We start from the raw sequence: 23,891 nt of genomic DNA on the forward strand, positions 1-23,891 counted from the left end.
TGCGGACCGCCCCCCCAGCCCCCTGCTAGGTACGCTACTGCCCCAGCGGACATTTTTTTGAGGTCTGATTAGAAGACGACCTCGATTATAAGACGAGGGGTATTTTTCAGAGCATTTGCTCTGAAAAAAACCTTGTCTTATAATCGAGCAAATACGGTAATTTGTGCAGGTTCATCAAATACTGAAAAGGGAAATCACGGGTTAACAAACATGGTAAAAATTACAAAAACTCTCTGGTCTTTAGGTTATGAAGAAGCCCCGGTCCCCAAGGAGTTAAGGGTGTTGCATAAATAACAAAGAATGTGTCACAAAGTGTCACAAGGTCACATAAAAGGTCCTGCTTAAGCAACTCTTCTAAACATTCCTGTAGATATTTTGGCTCGCCCAGTTTGGTTTGATGGCTTGACCTGGAAATCGAAGGTGTTTCTGGGCTGCTTGATATCAGGTATCTGCCACTGGATCATCAGTGACAGCTGTCAGAAAGAGAGGGGTCATGCTGTAAAATAAAAATTATTAGTAAAAATAAACATTTTATTAATTATATAACAGATTACTAGCTGATCACTGGTTGGAGACATTTTAGGTTACCAATCATTGATTGGTCTCACTCATCAGCATCCTAAACTTGTTACTTACAAGTGATTAGATTGGAGTACGCCCAATTGCTGGAATGCTCGAAATGTATTTCTAGCTGGTTTCTCAGATGTGAAATATGTTTCTAAAAATTGTCCTCAAACCCAGGAAGGAGAGACACCAAAAAAGTTTTTTTTCAGGTGAAACCTATGCTATGTCCAAGAAGTGTGTGACATTCGTCGTGGTATATACAAGAAATGTTAAAAGGTAGAAAAAAACCTCAAATCCTAGTTTCCTTAGTGAGTGGGGTGTCTCATAGGGAAATGTGCTTTCAGACAACAGTTTTTTTTTAATTAATTATTCATTATTGATTTTATAAATTATGCATCATTAATAGAAAAAAATAATTTGAAAAGGCAAAGTATCCTGTCTTCTGGAGGTACACCACAGGAAACACTGAGATGGGGAGGGGTTTGGCAGTGCTAGCATTTGCACCCCAATTGACAGGAGCCCTCGCAATGCAAGAGCTACGGTGAGCATTTTTACGCAACGTAAACTCTGGATAGATAGAAGGCATTGTTTGTCAATAACAGAGTACCTAGCGTCTCAGGGAAATCATGTCCATATGAACACAATGGCATCACGCAGTTGCTGAAGATTTGTCGGCTGCACATCCGTGATGCGAATCTCCCATTCCACCACATCCCAAAGGTGCTGTATTGGATTGATATCTGATATTGGTGACTGTGGATGACATTGGAGTACAGTGAACTCATTGTTATGTTCAAGAAACCAGTTTGAGATGATGTGAGCTTTGTGACATGGTGCATTACCCTGCTGGAAGTAGCCATCAGAAGCTGGGTACGAAGAGATAGACATGGTCAGCAACAATACAGGTAGGCTTTCACGTTTAAACGATGCTTAATTGGTAATAAGGGGCACAAAGTGTGCCAAGGAAATGTCCCTCACACCATTACAACACCACCACAAGCCTGAACTGTTGATATAGGATGGATCCATGCTTTCATGTTTACGCCAAAGCCTGACCCTGCCATCTGAATGTTGCAGCTGGAATTGAGACTCATCAGGCCAGGCAATGTTCTTACATTCTTCAATTGACCAGTTTTGTTAAGCTGACAGGACTGGCACCTAGGGTGGGCTCTGCTGCTGTAGCCGGGTCTGCTTCAAGGTTCGACATGTGGGTTCTACATACCTTGGTTGTAACTAGTGGTTAGTTGAGTTACTGTTGCCTTTCTGTCATCTCGAACCAGTCTGCCCATTCTTCTCTGACATCAACAAGGCATTTTCGACCAACTGCTGCTCACTTGATATTTTCTCTTTTGTTATGCATGAAAATCCCAGTGGTTGTGCATGAAAATCCCAGTTGATCAGCAGTTTTTGAAATACTCATACCAACCCGTCTGGCACCAACAACCATGCCACGTTCAAAGTCACTTAAATCCCCTTTATTCCCCATTCTTATGCTCAGTTTGAAATTCAGCAAGTTGTCTTGACCATGTCTATGTGCCTAAATGCATTGAGTTGCTGCCATGTGATTGGCTGATTAGCTATTTGTGTTAACAAGCAATTGAACTGGTGTTCCTAAAAAAGTGGACATTGAGTGTACAGTTGTCAGGCATTACCCAGAGTCCTTCAGACAGCAAGACATGGCCACCCCTTTAAGAGACCTGGCTGGACTTGAGCTCACAACTCCAGTATTCCAGTCAGGTTCTCTAACCTGTGGTCCACTGGAGTTCTATACATCTTTGATTCTTGCTGTGTGGTCACCTAGTTCTGCTATGGACCGAATCCCGCCTCCCTCACCTGAAGCCATGGTTATCGGCACACCTGGCCTCGTTAACAGGCTTTAAAGGTCAGCCTCACCTCTAGCCCAGGCTCTTGTTGTGTGTTTTTCCTGCTGGATGGGCTGTAATTCTACCCCTGGTTCCTGGACTTTGACCTCTGCTTTGATACACTGTTTATGAACCCTGTCTGCCAGCCCTGACCTCTGCATTATGTTTGACATGTGATACAATTACCACTCCCTTGTGTCCACGCAGACTCAGAGAGAGAGAGAGAGAGAGAGCTAGTAGGACTTTATAAACACAATAAGTCTCCCTGCTTCTGCTGGACACTCCCATGGACCATGGTGATAGAAAAGGACAATCTGCCCTCTGCATGGGAGGGCAGGGCAACATGGGAAGAATTGGTGAAATTCAGCCGAAGAAACTAGGAGAAACAGTATGCAGGAGGAGCAGAGAAAGATCCTGGCCTGGCTACTTGGTTTCTTGCTATCCGTAACTGCAGAGCATCAGACAATAGCCTGGAACATCTGCTACCAGTCTACAAGTGACAATAAATACACCTCCATCTGCATGTCAAAGAGACTTTCTGCATCTTGGGACAGTATAGATTATAGAAATACGTGATGCGAGAGACTGTGCCCCCCATCTAGGAAAGGGCTGACGGTTTTTCGTACTAGACACTGATAACCTGACTAAAGCCAAGCCATAAGCATGTTTGGGGAGGGGAGGAGTTGGGGGTTTCTGCTACTCTTGTTGTGTTTAGATGCCTTTGGAGTTTCTCAACGGGGTGGGGCTGACTCATGGGGAATGCTAAATGGCTAATTAACAATGTCATTGAAGGCTCTGTAAGTCTAGGGACTTATTACCCCAGTACACATCCACCCAGAGGGCCCCTTCCTCCTCCTACCACCTCCCTTCTCCTTTCCTTTCCCTATTTTTTCCCATACTGCTTCCATTCGAAGAAGACATAGAGTGCTGTATGGAGAAATTCCTAGACAAGACTCCCATGATGTCTGGGAAACTGCAGACTAGTCAGAAGAACAGACTACAGACACTAGAAGGTGAGATGGAGGATACAGGTTCGGTCTCCTCTGCCCCTTCACTACTACAGGCCCAGGATCAGATAGCAGAGACCATGGTAGACCGTTTATCTTATATCCTGGAGAGCAACCTGGGAGAAATTAATTTTGCAATAAAAGCAACGAGACAAGATGTCAAATCTACCAATGAAAGACTGGATGAGGTGGAACACCAGATATAAGCATAAGAAACACAGACTCATTAATCTGCCAAAGTATCTAACATGAAAATATCTCATGTCATTTATATCAACAACACTCCACACTCTCCTATACCTTAAGATGTGCCCAGCACTTCCTCACCCCAATGAGAGTTGGGAGGCCCAGTGAGAATGAAGTCACTACAAATAAACTTAAGTTCCCTTTTTTTTGTTTTCTGCAGAGTCATGAGGCAGTGGCGTTCCCTTTCTCATTTTGTTCTCAAATTCTTGACAGCCTTTGAGGATGCCTTGGGTTTTATGATAAACCTAAATAAATTGTAGACCTTGTGGTTAACAGGTCAGCTTCTCCCAGACATAAAACATGCATGTCCCTGGCACATTTTAACACTTGGGGATCCTTTTTCCGAGGGACCCAGATGAGCTGTATATACCTAGAAACAGCTTGTGGGAGATGGAAAGCCTCCCAAGGACTACCATGGAGAACGTTTTGTCATTGTGCGCATTTGGAATGCTTTCATGGATTGTCTGGTAGCACCTGCTCTGGCAACCTGTGCACTACTCACGGTGTTAGTGTAAAGAAAAAACCTTGGCTTTGCTTGGTTGACTGGGAGTCCAAAAGTACCTTTAACTCTTATTCTTTAGGGGATACAGGCAAAAGATGCCACAGGTAGATTAGTCACCCTCAAAGGCTTTGTCCAATGAGATGAGAGTTAGACCCTAAATAGGAGTTCTATGTCTTCTTTAAAATTATCTTTTCGGTCTCCCCTGGTCAAAGAGGATGACATGGTTCTAAGATCTCACAAATGAATGTACCAGAGAGGCCAAAAACGATTTGGACAATTTTTTGGGGAAAGAAGTACATTACATATTGCCCTGAGTTCAAGTTAGGGCAAAATGGCGGCGCTTTTGGTAACATCCTCTCCCCCTATTGGAGGATATGGGAGAGAAATTCACCAGAGGTGTTGTTATTGCCTTGAGTTCAAGTTAGGGCAAAACGACGGCGGTTTGGTGATATCCCCTCCCCAGACCGCACAAAGAAAGGTTGGTTAAGTCACATTTTCCCCATGTTAAAATCTGACGGTTCAGTTTGTCCTGTCTTCAAGCTTCAACTCTTTCAAACCAATTTAAATTGAGGGCCTTCAGGATCTCCCAATTATTTTACCTCAGGAGTCCTGGATGGTAAAGATTGACCTTCAGGACGCTTTCCACTCCATTCTACTTTATCCTCCTCATCTAAGGTTATTATGATTCTGCTGGAAAGACTGGATCTTCTAGTGCACAGTTACTACACTTGTGCATTCAGATTCGTAAGAATTAAAATTTTACCAAAATTTGCCAATTCCAGCAATTCGTACAAATATCCTTAAATGAGGAAGGACCTCCAACGAAACAAACAAAATTGAGGCAAAGAGCTCCGTAATTGAGGATGTGCCCAGAAGTTCCGCCCTTTTGTGAAAGTTTACTAGGAGGAATAATGAAGATAGATTCACTGAGAAAGAGCAGCATTTCTGCACCTCCCTTTCTCCGTGAATCTATGTGCACTATTCTGGCAGAAAAGGGTGGAGCTATAGGGATAGCCTCTCCCCCGTTCCACCAATCCCGGAAGCACTGCCCTTTTACAGAAATTCAGCGGGAGGCTGTGCCCACGGAGCTTTGGCCCAAACTAACAGGACACATGGTGCCCCAGTCGAAGAAAGAAGACAGAAGAACAAGAGAAGAAGCGAAGCTGTGCAGCAAAGAGAATAAATGAGAGTGTAAGAGAACGTAAAAGATGTCTCCTTGAACTGCCAGCACCGGTTACGCACTTCCAAGATTGATACAGAGTCCCCTCTTTCATCAGTAGCCTTCTGCGTGGACAACAGGACTGCAGTTTCCTACATAAATGGAAGAAATGAGCTTCAAGCCTTTTTTCCAGGAGGCTCTGGTCCTCCATATATATATGAGATATATCTAACTATACTGTGTATGTGTGTGTGTATATATAAATATAGATCTATATCCACATGCAGATTATTTGTTGCCTACCAACACAAAATTATTAAAAATATGTTTAGTTTATAAGAGGGTGTTTAGCCCCAAAAATATATATAAAATATATATATATATATATATATATATATATATATATATATGCGGGTATTTGTGTGCTGTGCCAAATATTCTGTAGAAGGAAACCAAAGTTAAATTGCAGAAAGAAATTGTACATTGTATGTATTAAACAATAACATATAATTGATTTCATTATATGTTGAATAATATTTTATTTTTCCTTTTAAAGTACTGTATGTTGTAGGTGGTAGTGGTTCATTATTAACTAGTGCAATATTCCAAAAAGGCAATAGAGGTCTCTACAGGATCAAGAAATTAAACTGAATCATTGTTACTCCATTGATGTGATCTCTGTGATGTAATATCTGTCTTGCATGAAATTACCAGGAAATACATTGACTTTTTTTACATGAAAATGTTTGTGTGATTACTGTTTTTCTAAGTGAGTATGCTTGTCAATCAGATCACCTGCTTTAAAAATTATCCTTAGGTTTATCTATGGTAAAATAGGGGGTAAAACAATTCAAAGAGAAGTGTCAGGGAATGGTGCTTGTTTAACTTGAGTTGTAAATACTGGTTTATAAAGAGCACATTTTCGAACCTATGGACTACAGGAAGGATGGTGTTCCATCTACTCTTTTTAATAACTTAATGTCCGATTACGGACATTATTAATACCACTATTGGATATCTAAACCATTCACACAATTAATCATTTAATCAATGGTGCTAACAGTGATTCTTAATAACTTTTCAGGAGGTAAATATATAATAAGGTCATCTGTGTTTAAGCAAGGTTTTTAGCTGTGGCATCCCAGGGGCACCTGACAAATTCAGGACCACTGGCAGTTGTGCAGTGAAAGGGGAGTCAGACACAAAGCATAGTTTCTTTGATATACAGAAAGATGGGAATTCAAATATTTTTTTCTTTGTCAGATACACTATATGGCCAAAAGTTTGCGGACACTGGCTTGCTGGACATCCCATTCCAAAACCATTGATATTCCATTAATATGGAATTATCTCCACTATTTTGGGAAGGGTTTCCACAAAATGTCAGTGTGTGTATGTGTGTGTGTGGGGGGAATTTATGCCCAATAAACCAAAAGAGAATTCATCCACTTATGTGGAAGAGGCCTGGCTTGCAATTGGTGTTCCAAATCACCAAATCATGGATCTTGCTTTGTACACAAGAGGGCACAGAAGGGCCACATATATGTAAATGCTGCAGTAAGATCTAAAGACAGCCTGCACTTTCCACATTCAATGGAATTCAGCAAAACCAATGCTGGTACATTGTTACTATGTACATGCCCAATCATGTTATCATGCATTCTCTTCTGGCTGGCGTGAATGCTGACACACACTAATGGGACCCAGCAGGACAGACCCAGGAGGATCAGCCCAGACCCTGCTGGAATCTCTGATTGCACACATTATGATCAGCAATGCAGGACTACAGAGCCTTGCGTGCAGGTCACATTAACAATAAAGTGTTGCACCTACCACGTCCGCCGGGTCCTGCGTCATGTAGCCGCTGCTCATCTGCAGCGTTCGCAACCCTATGAGTCTCAGCTCTCGCGCACACGGTACATCAGTAGAATGACGTGCACAACGACGCTGTTCTCTTGCATAGCTCACGATGACTTAATTCTCTGTTCCATTTTCTGCTCTTTCCTGCCCTTGTTCCTATTTAAACTCTTAGTTCCATTACTGTAGTGCCCGTTCAATAGAGTATTACTGTTGTTTGTTCTGGGTATTTGTGTTTCCAGTTCCTTGTGCTATATCTGTGTCTACCATGTACCGAACCTAGGCTTACTTTTTGACCTTGATACTGTGTCGCCTGCCCCGACCTCGGATATCCACGACTTTGCTTCTGTACCACCTGCCCCGACCTTGCACTTGTTTTTGGCTTTGTCTTGTGAGTCTGCTATACCATCTCTGCTACGTGGGCCCAGCTACCCCAGGGTCCTGCATAACATAAAGGCTTTAAAATTATATGGGAAAAAAAATGTTAGGGAGCTCGTAAATATGACAATACTAGTGTCCACAAGATATAAGAGGGATTCCCAAGGGGGATCACCATCTAGGAACAATGCAAAATAATAAAAATAAATACCTTTATTACCCACAAAACCCCTAAAACAGAAGTCTTAAATAATACAACATTGGGTAATTCTTAAGGGATTGGTGTGAACATATAAATATGGGTTAACCTATAACTGTTGCTGACCTTCTGGTGCTCAGTCACGCAGCCATAAGTCTGGGATGCATTGGTAAGTCTGGGGGGGGGCAGAGTGGCATACAGGGGATATAAGGCATATTTGGGGGGCAGAGTGGCATATCAGGAAGGCAGAGTGACATATAGGGTTATAAGGCTTACGTGGGGGACAGAGTGGCATATCAGGGAGACAAAGTGGCATATAGGGGTATACGGCACATCTGGGGGGCAAAGTGGCATAAAAGGAAATAATCATAGTTTTTAATATGAAAAATATTTTTAGTGTGAATTAATATTTACTAGTAAAACTTTTTTCCTATAAGGTAGTCTTATATTCAGGCCTTTTCTTTTTTCCTAAATTAATATTCAAATTTTTGGGGTTCGTCTTATATTTGGATTGGGTTCAGCAGTAGCGCCTTTTTTGGGTCTAGGCTTTCACACATTAGCACCAATAATTATTATGTTTTGAGTATTCATTTAACTTCAGAAGAAGGCCCTACCTGATGTCTAATTTGTCTGGCTACAGAAAAGGAGAATACTTGTTTAACAAACAGACGATGAACAGATTAAGGTAAAATAAATAAACCATGTCTGTTCTTTTAATATGGTTATTTGGTTACTCTATCACAAGGAAATACTTTGGTGGATAGGTGTAACGGTGTAGTTAGAACTTCCTCAGCAGTATGTTCTTCATTATCACAGCCCCTCTATATGATTTTATGGTAGCTGCAGAAATATATTCCTAATTAGTCTGCTTACTACATACATGGGTACTGCAGGCTTTTTTTTATGACTAGCTATAGTGTTAGTACACTAACTGTGCAGCTAGATGTAAATGATAGTAATGTTATAATTTGTTTTAAATAAAAAGAGAATGCCAACACATTTACCTTGACATGTTTCTGTAATGAATTTAAAGATAACTTTGTAAACGCTGTATTTGTTACATCAGTCGCTGCAGTAAGATTGTGGGGAATATAGTGTATTAAGTTAAATTATAGAAAAAAGTCTGATAATCTGGCTGCACTGTGTAAGATGTTTTGGGGGAAAAGATAGCACAGACAAGTTGTTTGGGGGCAAACATGGCACATGCATGCTGTTTGGGGAAAACATGCCACATGCATGCTGTTTTGTTGCAAAAACTGGATTGGCAAACTGTTTGGGGCAGAAACAAGCTGTTTGGAACAAATGTGGCACTGTGGCACATGTTGCTTATGAAGTCAATATCTGGACCAGGGCCCTGGGGTTTCTATATATGCTCCTGTGTTAAATTGTATGAATTAATTAAGATTATTGTGGGAATATACTTTATAATGGAGGATTTGACCCTATTCTAAATAAAAATATTGGAGCCAGAACCTGAAGTGTGCAGTATGCTCAAAATGGCACCAGCAAATATGGGGCTCATATTCAATTATTTCCAAGGCTGGTTTAATTCCTAGTGTGAATCGCAAAATGTGAAATGAACATGGCCTAATTTCTTGTTATATATTACACAAACTTTGGGACTAATGTTAATGTAATTATTTCCTATTGATAATGTATTAACAATGCAAGCTTTGTTGAAAGAGATATAAGAGATGAAAAACATATACTGCCTTGAATGGATTGTTATGGACAGTCTTAGTATTTTAATGATTGCTCCAGGAAATGTAAAATGTAGCATGTACCACTTTGACTGATTCATTGTATGAAATCCACTTATCCAGTCTGGCTGACTTAGAGAATGATTTATGTCAGAATGAGCTAGCCCTGAACAACCCCAAACAAAAAGTAAAAAAAACAAACCATGTAGCAGTATTCTCTAAGTATAAAAGCTACATTTGAACTGTTTGAACAATTAGGACCAGAGACTTGTAGTTTATCACTAGCTGCTATTTTCTACCAGATAAATGTTTCATGTTTTTGCTATGTCTTTCCTCAACTATTATTTCCCTCTTTCTCATTTAGTATATAAATTATATATTTTTTTTTCTTTTTTTGGGGGGGGGACTTTTTTTTTATCAATTACTGCATTTATTCATCACTGCTTGGCCCCCAAGCCTTAAACAATCCCACCACCCCAAGCCACCAACCCTCACCCAATATGGCCACAGCTTTATTATACACCACCAGCCAATACAAATATGAACCATAACTGCCAGCTGTTGGGGAGATACACCGAACATAACCAAGAGCTCTTGTTCTGGCTACCATCAGCCTCCTCAGAACTTGTCTCCCCAAGCCTTTTCAAGGCACAGGATCTCCCAATGAGAAGGGGCTGTCCACAAATGTCCTCTGTGACTAGAAGAATATACAAAAAAAAACAAAAACCCACAGCAACAGGAAAAACAAATATAACATAATAATGGGGGTGGGTGGTGCACTGTCCCAGAACTGCCTGAACAGCAACAGGTAAGGCTAATATTTTCTTATCATTACAGCGATACTGTTGCAAACATTTTCCCTAAGTTTTACAGGTATATATATTAAGTACATTTAGTATAGTATAGGGAAAACAACTTCCAAAAATATATTAGTTAACTTCCTTTAATGTGGAAACCACCCTATATTTGTATGTCAATTTCATTTATTGAAGGTTTTCATTAATTATTTTTTTTTAAATTAAATCCCTACCTAACTCTCTCTATCCATCTATCTATCTATCTTTATAAATAAAGAGCCTTATAATACTTGATTTGCTCCAAAGTACCAGGGAAAGTTACTAAAGCTCGGTCCAGCCTTGCTTCTCATGACTTTGTAAGGGTGGTCAAGGGAGAAAGGAGGAGAATTCTTCTCCTCACAGAGATCAAACACTACCTTTTTTTAAGTCAAATGTATCCAAATAATTACAGAGTTTGGTAGACAAAAAAAATCTGAAGCTATATATTTTTTTTATCTTTTATCATATTTTTGCAGGTGCAGAAAAATAATAATTTTAGGCTACATTATCAAAGGTGCATTAGGGTTTGGTGTTTGCGTTTACTTTGGCATCAAAATATTCGGTGTGTCTTCCGCAATAGACCCCAACCTCAAAAAAAAAAAGCATTCAGACAGTTTTTGAATAAAGGCACTGTGCTATATTAACTGTACCCTCTAGTATGTTAAGCCAATAAACTTTAGCAAATTTCCTACTTTATTCATTCAACTGAAGGTTTTATCCTATACACACAACACAAACCTTTCAGAAGCTTAAGAAATATTTTTGTTTTTGCTGTCAGTCCCTATGTTTAGGTCATATGAGATAACATTTTGACATGATTTAATTCATGTAAATGTATGGATTTGTCAAACTTAATTTGATCATCCAAAAAATTAATAAATACTTCATTTTTCTTTTGTTCAGAGTGGTCTGTAAACATTCATAGGAAAAGTATGGAAGTATAATACACAAAGAAAAAGTGTGTGACAGAGAAACCCTAACAGCGAATATAATATTGTCAGACACAAAGGTACAAAGGACAGATATAGCTACATTAGTCTGACAGTCCTTGCCAAGAGATCCAGCAACAATACTAATAAAAGGAGCAGAAACATCCCCCAGGGATACACTGACCTCAAGGACTCATTAAAATAGGTTTGCTTCTCTAGCTTGCTGGTCATATAGAGTGACATACAACATGAATTGTGTCAGAACATGAATAGTTGCCCTTAGTAACTAAAGCTACGAACTACTGTATTACTGTATCTTGAATGTGTAGAGAAGACATATATAGAGAAGACAAATACGAGCCTAAGGTTAGTGCTGCCTCATAACTAAAACACATGCTAACTAAATTCACTTTAACACTATATACTTACACATACATACACACAAACACTATCTCCCTCATCTCCTTGCACCACTAACCCTAGGCTCACCCCGATATTCTGGCACAAACACTCACACAAACATTATAAGCTAAAACACGCTAAACAATCTATATCCATGCACAGACTCACTGTAATACCATACACTTGTTATAAACAAAACGGGTCTGTATTTTATGAATCTTGCTGTAATTATTGAATAACATTTACTGTATGAATATATATACCGTATTTCCTCGATTATAAGACAACCCCCCAAATCTGAATATTAATTTAGGAAAAAAAGAAAAAGCCTGAATATAAGACGACCCTATAGGAAAAAAGTTTTACCAGTAAATGTTAATTCATGTAAACTATTTTTTTTAATAAAAGCTATGATTGAGAAAAATATTTTTGTTTTATTTCCTTCTATTTTCCAACCTGCCCCCCCAGTTATGCACATCTGCCCCAGAAATGCCTTATACCCTTTATATGCCACTGTGCCCCATGATATTCCTTTTGACCCCTATGTGCCATTCTGCCTCCAGAAATGCCTTATACCCCTATATGCCCCTCTGGCATTAAGGGGGTTAAAAGGCATATTATGGGGCAGAGGGGCATATAGGGAGGTATAAGGCATTTCAGGAGGCAGAGTGGCGTATAGAGAGTTAAAAAGGCATTTCTGGAGGCAGAGTGGCATTAAGGGGGTTAAAAGGCATTTCATAGAACACTCTGCCTCCAGAAATGCCTTATGCCCCCCATTTAACCCCCTCCCTCCTCCAAACGTACCGGTGCTTCTGACTCCCCCCGCTGCTAGCCACACCTCCTTCCGGCTGCAGCGTAAGTTGTCTACGCGAATCGCGTAGACATCTACACGCTGCCCCGGCTCCACACCGGGGACTCAGAAGCACCAGTAAGTGGGGTGGGTAACACAGGAGGATCCAGGTCCCCTGCAGCTGTGGGGGATATGGATCTTAGTCGTCTCATAGTCAGACCTATTTGAGGTCTGATTATAAGACGACCCCGATTATAAGACGAAGGGTATTTTTCAGAGCATTTGCTCTGAAAAAAACATCGTCTTATAATCGAGCAAATACAGTATATATATATATATATATACACAATGTTATGCTATCAATAACCACTAACTATTGAGTGTAAAGTCAGAGTCCACACTCCTTGTTTTCTGCAATTAACAATATTAATTAAGAGAGGCTAAACAAACTAACAATACATATACAAATTGCTATAAGTTAGTATATGCTGTTACCAAACTATCTATTCATTGATTGAATGGAAATAACAAAGAAACAGCAGGATAAGCCTGTAAACACGTGATACAATTACCACTCCCTTGTGATCATCTCCACGCAGACTCAGAGAGAGAGAGTTAGCAGGACTTTATAAACACAATAAGTCCTCCTTCTGCTGGAAACTCCCCTGGTAACCTATCTTCTCCAGTGACCCTTAGAGACCAAGGTGATAGAAAAGGGATGTAACGATTGGATGAGGAGGACCCCGGATGGCAGAGTGAGCCAGGCAAACAGGTACCAGGAGTAGCCAGGAGAGCTGGAACCGAGAATCAGGTCTGGTAACCAGTAAAGCAGGAAGCCGAATCAAATCCAGAAGAGTAGTCAAACAAGCCGAGTCAATACCAACGATCAGAGAACAGGAGCGTAGTCAGCAAGCCGGGTCAAACGAAGAAATAGTCACAGCAAGTCACACAGGAAAACCACAGAATACACCAACCAAGAGTGACCCAGAAGAGGAAGTCCAGGTTTAAATAGGGACGGGAGGAGGCGTGTCCTGCATTAAGGAGGTCACCCGAGGTTATAAGTGAGGTTATAAGTGTTATATTATGTTTTGACCACACGGCACTGTGCTACCTGTTCGCGGTGAAGACGCCGACCGGGTAGCGGTGGTACTCGCTGCCCGGGAAGCCGGCCGAGGAGGAAGCGGCGCGGGACCGGCCACGGCGCGGGACTGGAGAGGCAGGTTAGTCCTTACACGGGAAAGGACATTGCACTGGGGGAGGGAGTGGAAGGTGACCAAATGTCCTAACTGCCGTGTGTCTGCAGAGAAGAATCTCCATTAATGTTTGAGACCATTTTAAGGTCTTGTATAGAGAGGCTTTGCCCATTGGATCTCTGCATCATAACACCATTTCACTTCATTGGCATACAGTTGGTTGTCAGTCATGCCTTCCTTTTCACACACGTACACACAGTCACTCACTCAAACACCATACACTTACACATACACACACTCTAACTCCACACACCTTCACGTAAACACACTCACTCTTAAAGTCATACACTTTCACATACACACATCACCACTCTAATACCATAATACTAGAGCTTAGGAGTGGAGGCTACTTGGAGGGAGAGTTGACTCCATAGGTATTTGACAGTATGTATAGAAGGAGAGCGTGGTAAAGTAAATGACACATAATAAACCTTTGCACATATCGCAAACACTGCACCCATGAACATTAACAAACACCATATTTTTCTTTTAGCAAAGTAGACAATTAAATGTTTTATTTGAATAGTGGGGCAATTGACAGGGATTGACTGAGGGATTGATTGGGACTGATAGCTTATGCGAGTGATTGATAGGACTTATAAGTGAGGTTATAGTAAGGTTTAAGCATGCTTAGTAATATGTAAGTCAAGCAGTGCTGGTGTAGCAGTGTGGTTAATTGTCAGGACTCGGGTGATCAGGTCTGGTAGGAGCCCATGCGCAGGGGATACTTGGGGTTCAGTCTGTAACCCACGGTGCATGATTATGCAAACAAAGACACCACAAGCAGAAATACAGGTAATGCAGTGTATTTTATGTATATAACAGGACCAGCAAATAAGGGTAATACAGTCTAAGCAAGAAACCGGACGTATGGCAAAATAAAATACCGGTAATAAGTCTTTTGGCAGGGAGCCCGCTTGGACGGGCACGAAAGGCACACAGCCCGCTTGGAAGGGTACGAAAGGCACACAGCCCGCTTGGAAGGGTACGAAAGGCACACAGCCCGCTTGGAAGGACACAAAGCAGGGAGTCCACTGGGAAGGACACAAAGCAGGGAGTCCACTGGGAAGGACACAAAGCAGGGAACCAGGACCAGTACAGGTGCAGAGCCACAGCAGGAAGGCCCATAGACTTCAATACAAAGGCCCTGACTGAAGGGCAGGGCAGGTTCATAAAGGCAGGGTACTCCAGGTAACAAGGCCCAGCTGGATGTATTGACTAGGGCTCAACCCAGGTAACAAGGCACACCTGATCCTAGTAATAGAGTTCTGAGTGCTCCAGAGGGCAGAGGGTGGCCACTAGTGGTAGCAGATTTAAATGCCACAGGTATGAAAAAGCCATGGTTCAGGCAGCGAAAAAGTCATTTCTGACATTAATATTCTATGGTACATAATTAAAAGGAACAGAATTAGTGGAGGGTGATACAGTAAGGAAATTAAACATACATGGGATAGTCATAAAGCTATCCTGAATTTAAGACAAGATCAAGTATTGATAAAGACCTGAGTCTTACATCAGCATTGAGTGTCCTTGATAAGGTTTATTTTTGCTTGACTGCACATGTGCAGTGTGTTTTATTTGTCTTGTACGATGTCTACATTTACTTCTGGTGGAGGCTAGAATAACAATTTGATGGTTTGAAACAAAATGTATGCACCTCATTGAATTACCGTAGGAGAGGTGTTTTCTATGGTTTCAATGTAGCATTTCCCAGAAATAATGGATAACAATATCGAGGACTTTACTCAGAACATCACTTCCATTTGTTTGTGTTACAAACCCTCCCAATACAAACAATTGAATGAAACATATGTTTCTTGTGAAATAAAAATGTACTTGATTGCACACGTAAAATATTGAACTAATGATAAATATACAGGTAATTATAAAAAGATAAAGAAAAGGCTTACGAAAAGCTATCAGAAAAAGGTAAGGACTTATTACTTTTGGAAGGTGTATGGGTCTAAACAGGTGAAATTGTTGTCTGTGCTTAATATATCCTAAAAAACAGATTCTATAGTATTTTATGCTATTCAGTTTTACATGTGGCCTAACAATCGATCAGCTAGCAGCTTGCAGAGATTGTCACTTTTTTCTCTTTGGTTACATACCCCCATCACATCAGTTGTCTAAATTGTCACACCTGCATGGCTAGTGGTGGGAAGGGTGGGTCTAACAGGTAGCAGGGGTGGGGTTAACAGGTAGGAGGGGTGGGTCAAAGGTAGGAGTGGGTGGGATTAAAGGCATGGCCACTCTCCCACCTTACCCAAGAGTTACCTCGAGGTGTTCATCTGCAAAGCGTTGCAAAGTGACCACATGAGATCTGCAATCCATTGATTTTACAGCTTCCTGAGTCAGTCATGCAAGATGAGAGGGCCATGATCTCCTCTGTCTTGTTCTTGTAGCTACTTAGGATTGTCCCACAAATACTTGAGAGGCATGCACCAGCGGATCATGTTTTATTTGTTCAGAGAGAAATCAGAAATTGTGATTGAGAATTCTCCAGCTTTCTCTTTTTTATTCCCTAATGTTCCCAAAGCAGTGAATGTCCTGGCTTTGTAGAGTTGGTTTTTAAAAATTTTTTATTTTCCATGTCATCACTATCCTTGTTCCCGTTCATTTTACTAGCATTGGCCATAATAGTTTTTCTTACTCATCCAACTCCAGCTGTTGCTTTGCCAATCCACACATTGGTAGCTAATATTTATTGTAGCTGGCGCCAGGGAAACAGGCAAATGCAAATGGAGAGATTCTGCAGTCCATGCATTACTGAAGTTATAATCCCAATTTACAATACTTCTACTCTACTGAAATATACTCATACCTAACCTCTATTTACCATTTTGCTGTACTGTATGAAACAAATGAAACATGTTCGGCCTCATGCCATTAAATCCCCCCTAAAACATATCCCTACAGACAATAGTAGGTTCCCTGTACAAATAATAATAAGCACACGCATAGAGGGTCTCCAATTTAATGTGTAGTCTTCTAGCTTACCAGTATTAGGAATACTTGCTGCAGAGGATGCTAGAAGCAATGTCCTGCAGGCATATTAGTTATTCCTGCATCAAGAACATCATGCATTCAGCCCATTATGACAGTAGCCACATGTTGCTTGTTAACAGGGTATGTTAAGAGGGTATTTTAACTTCCCTCTTCTTCCCTCTAATTGTCAAATGGAGACTAATTCTAGAGTGAGTCACTAACGGCAAACACTGGTAACATCACTGAATCATCAAATATATACCTCCCCTGCCCTCCTCTCAGTCAATTCCACCCGCCATTCTGCAAATATTTAAATAAATGTTCGAACTGGCTCAATAATTGTGTGAGGTTTACAGAGACAGTCAAATACTGATACCAGTGCAAAGTCCTAAATTTTACAACACCCGGATCTATACAAGTTAATATGTAACAGTGCATGGGAGGTATAAATAGGAGCCATTTCCTTAACAGGGTACTTTGCATTTCAGTTACCCCCTGCCTATTCAGTATCTCTCCACCATGGCCGTAAGTTAATTTTTTATTCTGCTTTATGTATAAAATAATTTGACTATGTTTATGTGTTATATGGTGCCACTTAGCATGAATGCAACCAAAGAAGTAGACAAGCAAATGTTGTAAGGCCTGTTACAAAATCTAAAATGGGTTTCTTAGTTGAGGTTGATACCTTTTTATTGGGCCAACAGAGAGAGAAAAATACAATTACATAATGTTTTCGGACTTCAGTCGTCCTTTCTTCAGTCCATTAAAAGATATTAGCTACAACTAACGAGTCTGTTTTCTTGGGTTGATACTCATAGGTGGGTACCTATGAGTAGACCTAATAATCCAGGTCATTCCTTAGGGGTAATTCTTTTTTTCTGGACATTCATGATGATCAGTATATAGTGTTCTAGTTATTGGCTAAGGTATAGTGACCAGATGGCCTCTTTAATTTGGGAAACTTAAAAAAAAAAGATTTTATTAAAGCAAAATGTCAATGAAGTAACTATATGTAAATATATATATATATATATATATATATATAGTTCAACAAGTTCCCCAAATAAAATACGGTATATTTGTATATTTGCCAATCAAGTACCTTTAACAAACCATAACCAATTACAAAAATACAAAAGTTAAGACTACCTAGCTATTTCCAAAGTACCTGGTATGGTAAACTACAGCAGTATACATTTTACATAGGCACCATTGGTGAAAGTGAATTTCTGGAGATCCTAGACTAAGATCATCTTTCAATAAGCAACACTTAATGGTAGCAGGGTGTAAGTTGCTCTGTTTCAGACCTGCATTGCAATAATATGTGCTTATCACTATCAAGATTTAAACTTATACCCAGTTCCAGAAGCCTCAGAGCTCTGTTGCCAACACTTTTTGTACACTTTCTCTGCTTGTATATTGTCATTCCATCTATTCAACCCCCATTACTCTTCCTTTGTTCCTGTTTCTATACTTCCTTGTATATGCATCCCCTTGCTTAGCTGCTTCAACTGATGCCCCCCCTCTAATTACTCTAGTCTTAAAGGCAGTTGTGCTAGTACATAATTATCCCTTTGTTTCTTAAGTTTCACAATTGTTTATCAACTTGTTCTCTATATTTACACACATTTTCTCATTGAGAAGATACGGAAACTGTCGGTGAAAATTAACTTCTTAAACATTGTTAAGACAAATAATTACCGGTACTTAACATCCACAATAATATATAGTTCCTTTCTTGTGCTTTGTTTCTTACGCCATGCAATATGCACTGCTATCATACACACAAAACAGAAGCCAAGGCACTGAATATGTTTGGTCCTTCTGACAAAGGGAAATCTATTGACTTGTTATGCCATGTAATCAGCCTTCAGATGGATTAGATTATTTGCATTAGACCATCTTGCTGGGGAAAAATAATTAAGATATAGCTTATAAAACATAATAAAAAATATATAGAGAGACTAGCTCCTGATAAGCTGATACATTTATCAAAAATAGTTTGATTTCAAAGGTATGCAGTCATCCTTGGCTAAATTATAGGAGGTTTACTTCAGGCGCTATTACGAAATAGGCTGTGATCTTTGGTAGATGGGAACTAGGAAGCTAGAGTAAACCTAAGCAACAAGTGTGATTGATACTTGATATTTTTATTATTAATGCTCCTCTGCCTCGGGAAGCAGCTTTTCACTGGAGACGCCGATTGAAACCTGGCAAGTTCCTCATAATGACACTTGGTACATCTGGAGCAGTCTGTCATTATGTTCGAGCTTGTGTCCTAATACTTCCATAGTTTGTACTATAATTTGTTCTACAATGTCTAGGACCACTTTGAAGGCCAATCTTCTTCTATGTACTGTCTCACATACCCTTGTCTCACATACCCTTGTCTCACATACCCTTGTCTCACATACCCTTAAAATAAAGAACTCATTAATTCTGAAATTATGAGGTTTACAAAGAACAATTACTGGGAATATTCAGAAGAGTTTGATATTATGTTTCTTCTAGTTGTTCCACATTTTTACACCAGTTTATGGCTCAAAGACAACTGCTTTAGTGTATTCCACCTCATTCTTTCTGTGATCTTCTTTCCACCTGTAAAAAGGAAGGCATGATTGACAACCAACTGTATGCCAATGAAGTGAAATGGTGTTATGATGCGGAGATCCAATGGTCAAAGCCTCTCTATACAAGACCTTAAAATGGTCTCAAACATTAATGGAGATTCTTCTCTGCAGAGCACATGGCAAATCAGTTAGGACATTTGGTCACCTTCCACTCCCTCCCCCAGTGCAATGTCCTTTCCCTTTTCTATCACCTTGGTCTCTAAGGGTCACTGGAGAAGATAGGTTACCAGGGGACTGTCCAGCAGAAGGAGGACTTATTGTGTTTATAAAGTCCTGCCAACTCTCTCTCTCTCTCTCTCTCTCTCTCTGAGTCTGCGTGGAGATGATCACAAGGGAGTGGTAATTGTATCACGTGTTTACAGGCTTATCCTGCTGTTTCTTTGTTATTTCCATTCAATCAATGAATAGATAGTTTGGTAACAGCATATACTAACTTATAGTAATTTGTATATGTATTGTTAATTTGTTTAGCCTCTCTTAATAAATATTGTTAATTGCAGAAAACAAGGAGTGTGGACTCTGACTTTACACTCAATAGTTAGTGGTTATTGATAGCATAACAGTGTATATATATATATATATTCATACATTAAATGTTATTCAGTAATCACAGTAAGATACAGACACGTTTTTATAGTTATAACACCATCTTTGCAAACTATAGGCAGGTGTTTGTTTTCTGAGATCAATAACTACTTAACACCACAAGTATTTGTGGGGCAAGTTATTATACGAATACTTATTGTGTATAATATGTGCATATCTGTATCTATATAATATTCAGTTGTTCCAAGAAATTTTGATATAACGTGTTCACTTGGGTCTCCTTATTACCTCATGTTTTTGCCTTTTCTACAATTCTAGGAGAAATTTGAAATCCTTAATTTGGAGCTGAAGCCTGGTGAAAGTTTGAAGATTAAAGGAAAACTCACGGACGATTTTAAGAAGTAAGTTCATGACATATTTAGGATATGGCCACAGTATCCTAAATATTTTATCTCATGCTTTCCAGTTTAACAATATTTTCCAAGATATTCTGAAACAGATGAACAGTACTTCCTATTTAGTTCCTATATCACAGAAACATTATTAGATAATTCTTGTTGTTGGACAGTAAATTTAAATGGTTATAGGGGCATAAAGTAAACCCGAATAAATGCCTATTATTAAGGAAATCCTATATGCTGGTACTCGTGGTGATGTGAAAGCCTTATGGGTAAAAATTAGCACAGATGTGAAGGGAAGCAATGCATTATTTGTCAGTCAACTGCTGCAAGGGCCAATAAAATATTGGTGTTTATTCACTAAAGGGAGAGTTGGAAGGAACATTGGGGTTTTAACACCTTCACTTCACTATACAAGAAGTGCTTGTCCTACATAACATATTATACAGGGCCAGTCAAACTATTTGTGCAGCAGAGGCTCACTGTGGTTGAACCTACATAATCTATAAGCAATAAATCAAGTAGCTCCAACACATCCCTCTAGCAACTCCCTGGTCAACTTTCCATTTAGTGAATAAATTCCATTGTTACTTTATCATAAGATTCCACCTTGAATACACAATGAAATTCTGGCCACCTGTTCTTAAAAGGGACATTACAGAAGTTGAAAAAGTGCAGAGGCAGGCAACAAAATTATTATGTAATCTTAGTTATGAAAAAGGCTAAATAAGTTGCTTGTGTTTATGTAACAGAAAGAAGGGGGTCTACCAGTCCCTGGCCGTCATTGCCGCCTTCCTCATAGCAAAAGTCAGGGGTAGCCATTCCAGTTCTCGGAGTAAAGGTCCTCCCCTGGGGAAAAAGGGTCTCCCAAAGAACCACACCACCATACATGACACAACACGCCAGTCAAAATGCAAGAGAACACACTTTATTGGGACTGGGCATAGTTTATATACCAACTTTACCAGGGCAGAGAACAACCACAGGAAACGGTGGAAGAGGTGCTTGTCACAGAACAAAGCCATTCGAAAGTAGCCTTTATCTCCTGTTAATGATTTTTTTTTTATTACTGAGCATACTCAGTGTGTTTGTTGACATACCATTGACTCATATTTCAAGTGAACTTGATATATTTGCTACATAATATTAACATCAATTTAAATCCAATACAGAAAACATGAAGCCCTCTTGTACACATATTGTATGTATTACTTATACATTATTGTTTCTGAACCAAGAATGGTAATGTACAGTTCACCCATGTCTGTCTGGTAGGTACACTATACTTTCTTTCCTCATTCCTGTGTAGCTTCTCCTTCAACCTGGGGCGCAGCGCCAGTGACGTTGGATTACACTTTAATCCTCGCTTGCCTGAGAATACCATTGTTTGCAACTCTAAGCACAGCAACAACTGGGAGTCGGAGCAGAGGTCTAGCCACATGTGTTTCACACCAGGATCAGATGCCAAGGTCAGTGTTGGTATTACATGTTTAGAAATTCAAAGCCAAGTATTGCATTAGCTTATATCTGTTAATATTTTCATATTTTGATTCAGTGTGCCACTTGTCAATATGAGACATTTCCATGGAGATTATGAGACTTGCTACCCATGTTTGTAGCCGTCTTGTAGTTTCTATGAAATTTGTTAATTTATGTCACATTTCTGAGTCATAGGTGATGTAAACATTTTGTTGTAACACATCCTTCCTATTAAACAGACATATCCATACCATACTAGATTTTACAGATTTCCTCTTATTTTAGCCTTTAGAGACTGCTTGATTAGGGCAACCAGGAGCAGTGACATATCCAGGTCTTGTCCTAGGTGGAAATGTCCCTGCTACAAAACTGGGAGTTTATCACACTCTTAGGCAATCAAGTCCCCCAGTCTCACTGCACAATGGGCTGGTTAAATGGGGGACTTTTGATCTCCCCAACGAGTACTTACACTGTGGAGGGGGGATTATCAGCTGGAGGGTGCTGCCTAGGGTCGGGTCCCAAGGTAAACACACCACTGACCAGGAGACAATTGTCTGATCAGTGACCTATTTTATTTGGCTATTTTATGTCACCAAAAGAGTCTCCAGAACCCCTCCTAAGCCTAAATGTAAAACTAATTTTGTATTAAATACCATTAAATATATGTACCATAGTTAATACAGTTAAAATGTATTTTATTGAACGGCTTTAAACTAATATTAGTAAGAACAATTTAAAGAAAAAATAAAAATTTTAGTTGCAAACTAATTGAGGGAAGAGTGTGACATGCATCCATATTGTGTTCTGAAGATCCAAGACAGATGTGGGCAACTATGTTTTAGTCACTTCAATTATTGCATACAAAATCTGATCATCTTCGTCTGCTCGTTGTTTGTAAATGGATGCATACATACGTTTACAAGTGAGATATTTTTTGGGAAAAGCTAAACTATTTAAGGTTTGAAACAAATAATGATATTAGGATGCATAATGCTACATATGTGAAATTCCTTGTAAAAAAAATAAATAAATTTTAACACTGATGTACCTCCTCAATATTTAAGTCTGCCACCTATTCTCTACCATTTTTTTCCTTTGTTGCTTTTTCTTTATGACTCCTATAAATCCCATATTGATCCTTCTTTTCTTGTCATGTGCATCTCTAGCTACCTCGCTATTGGGAACCATTTGTAATTCCATCACTTTTCTCTGCAGATCTCTATCAAATTTCATGGGGACAAGTTTGATGTGAAACTTCCAGATGGCCATGAAATTTCTTTCCCAAACCGCCATGGTTATGACAAGCTTACCTATCTTTCTGTGAAAGGGGACTTCAAAGTGACATCCTTCAAATACGAGTAAAGAATTTTGTAGTGGCAGCAAGAAATAAAAACAATTTTCATTAAAATAGTTTGTGTTTCTTTTTTTTCCAATAAAATGCAACAGGACTGATCATTATAGACAAACTTAAAAAAAGTAAAGATCACATAAGGCCTGTTTTCAGTATAACTATTCTTCAGAAAAGTGTGCTTGTATGTTTGACTTGCAATACTTCCAGGACATTTCTAGTACACCCTCATTAACTATGTTTGAATGCTATACCTTATGTATATGAACTGTCAGCTGTATCTAAACAGTTTATCTGTATTTATTGCCTTTATTTTTGTACTTGTTTTAGAAATTTTAACATTTCCCCAAAGTTCATAATCATAGACTTGCAGGATGCTAAATGTTGCCAGTAAAAAGGTATGTGGGAAAAATGCAAATATAAAGGTGATATATTAAAAAGTAAAAAAAGGGAAAAGTCATCAAACAAAGGGTAAATGCAAAGGGAAAAAGAGAAAAGCAGGGAAACAAATAAGAAAAAAATAACAAGAAACAGGAGTGGAAAGAAAGAGGAGGCATAATAGGAAATATTGTTCACATAATGCCCCTGTAGCCTAACCAATTTATGAATATCTCACGTGTCTACAAAGCCGGGGGCGTTCCCGCTGATGTCAGCAGGCGTTCCAGCTGACATCACGGAAAAAAAACCCATTTAAAGGGCGGGGCGTGTTAAGACCCTGCTCCCATGACCCGGAGGATTCGGGTGTTGACCGGGGAACTGGAGAAGCGGTGCTTCACCCGGGGGTCTCCTTGTCAAACCCAGAGAGTTCTCAGGTATGC

At 39.6% G+C, this 23,891-nt stretch overlaps 1 protein-coding gene across 1 annotated transcript; it reads left to right on the forward strand.

Annotated features, from left to right (window-relative positions):
- Nucleotides 1–16,723: 16,723 nt before the first annotated feature.
- On the forward strand, nt 16,724–23,087 carry LGALS2 (galectin 2). The gene is made up of 4 exons (XM_089499765.1): nt 16,724–16,813; nt 20,167–20,249; nt 21,556–21,715; nt 22,941–23,087. The coding sequence occupies exons 1-4, from the start codon at nt 16,724–16,726 to the stop codon at nt 23,085–23,087; spliced, it is 480 nt and encodes a 159-aa protein (XP_089355891.1).
- The last annotated feature ends 804 nt before the right edge of the window (nt 23,088–23,891 follow it).

Source organism: Sceloporus occidentalis, unplaced genomic scaffold, assembly GCF_023333645.1.
Source record: "Sceloporus occidentalis isolate IW3139 unplaced genomic scaffold, rSceOcc1.0.p SCAF_139, whole genome shotgun sequence".
Lineage (NCBI taxonomy): Eukaryota > Metazoa > Chordata > Lepidosauria > Squamata > Phrynosomatidae > Sceloporus > Sceloporus occidentalis.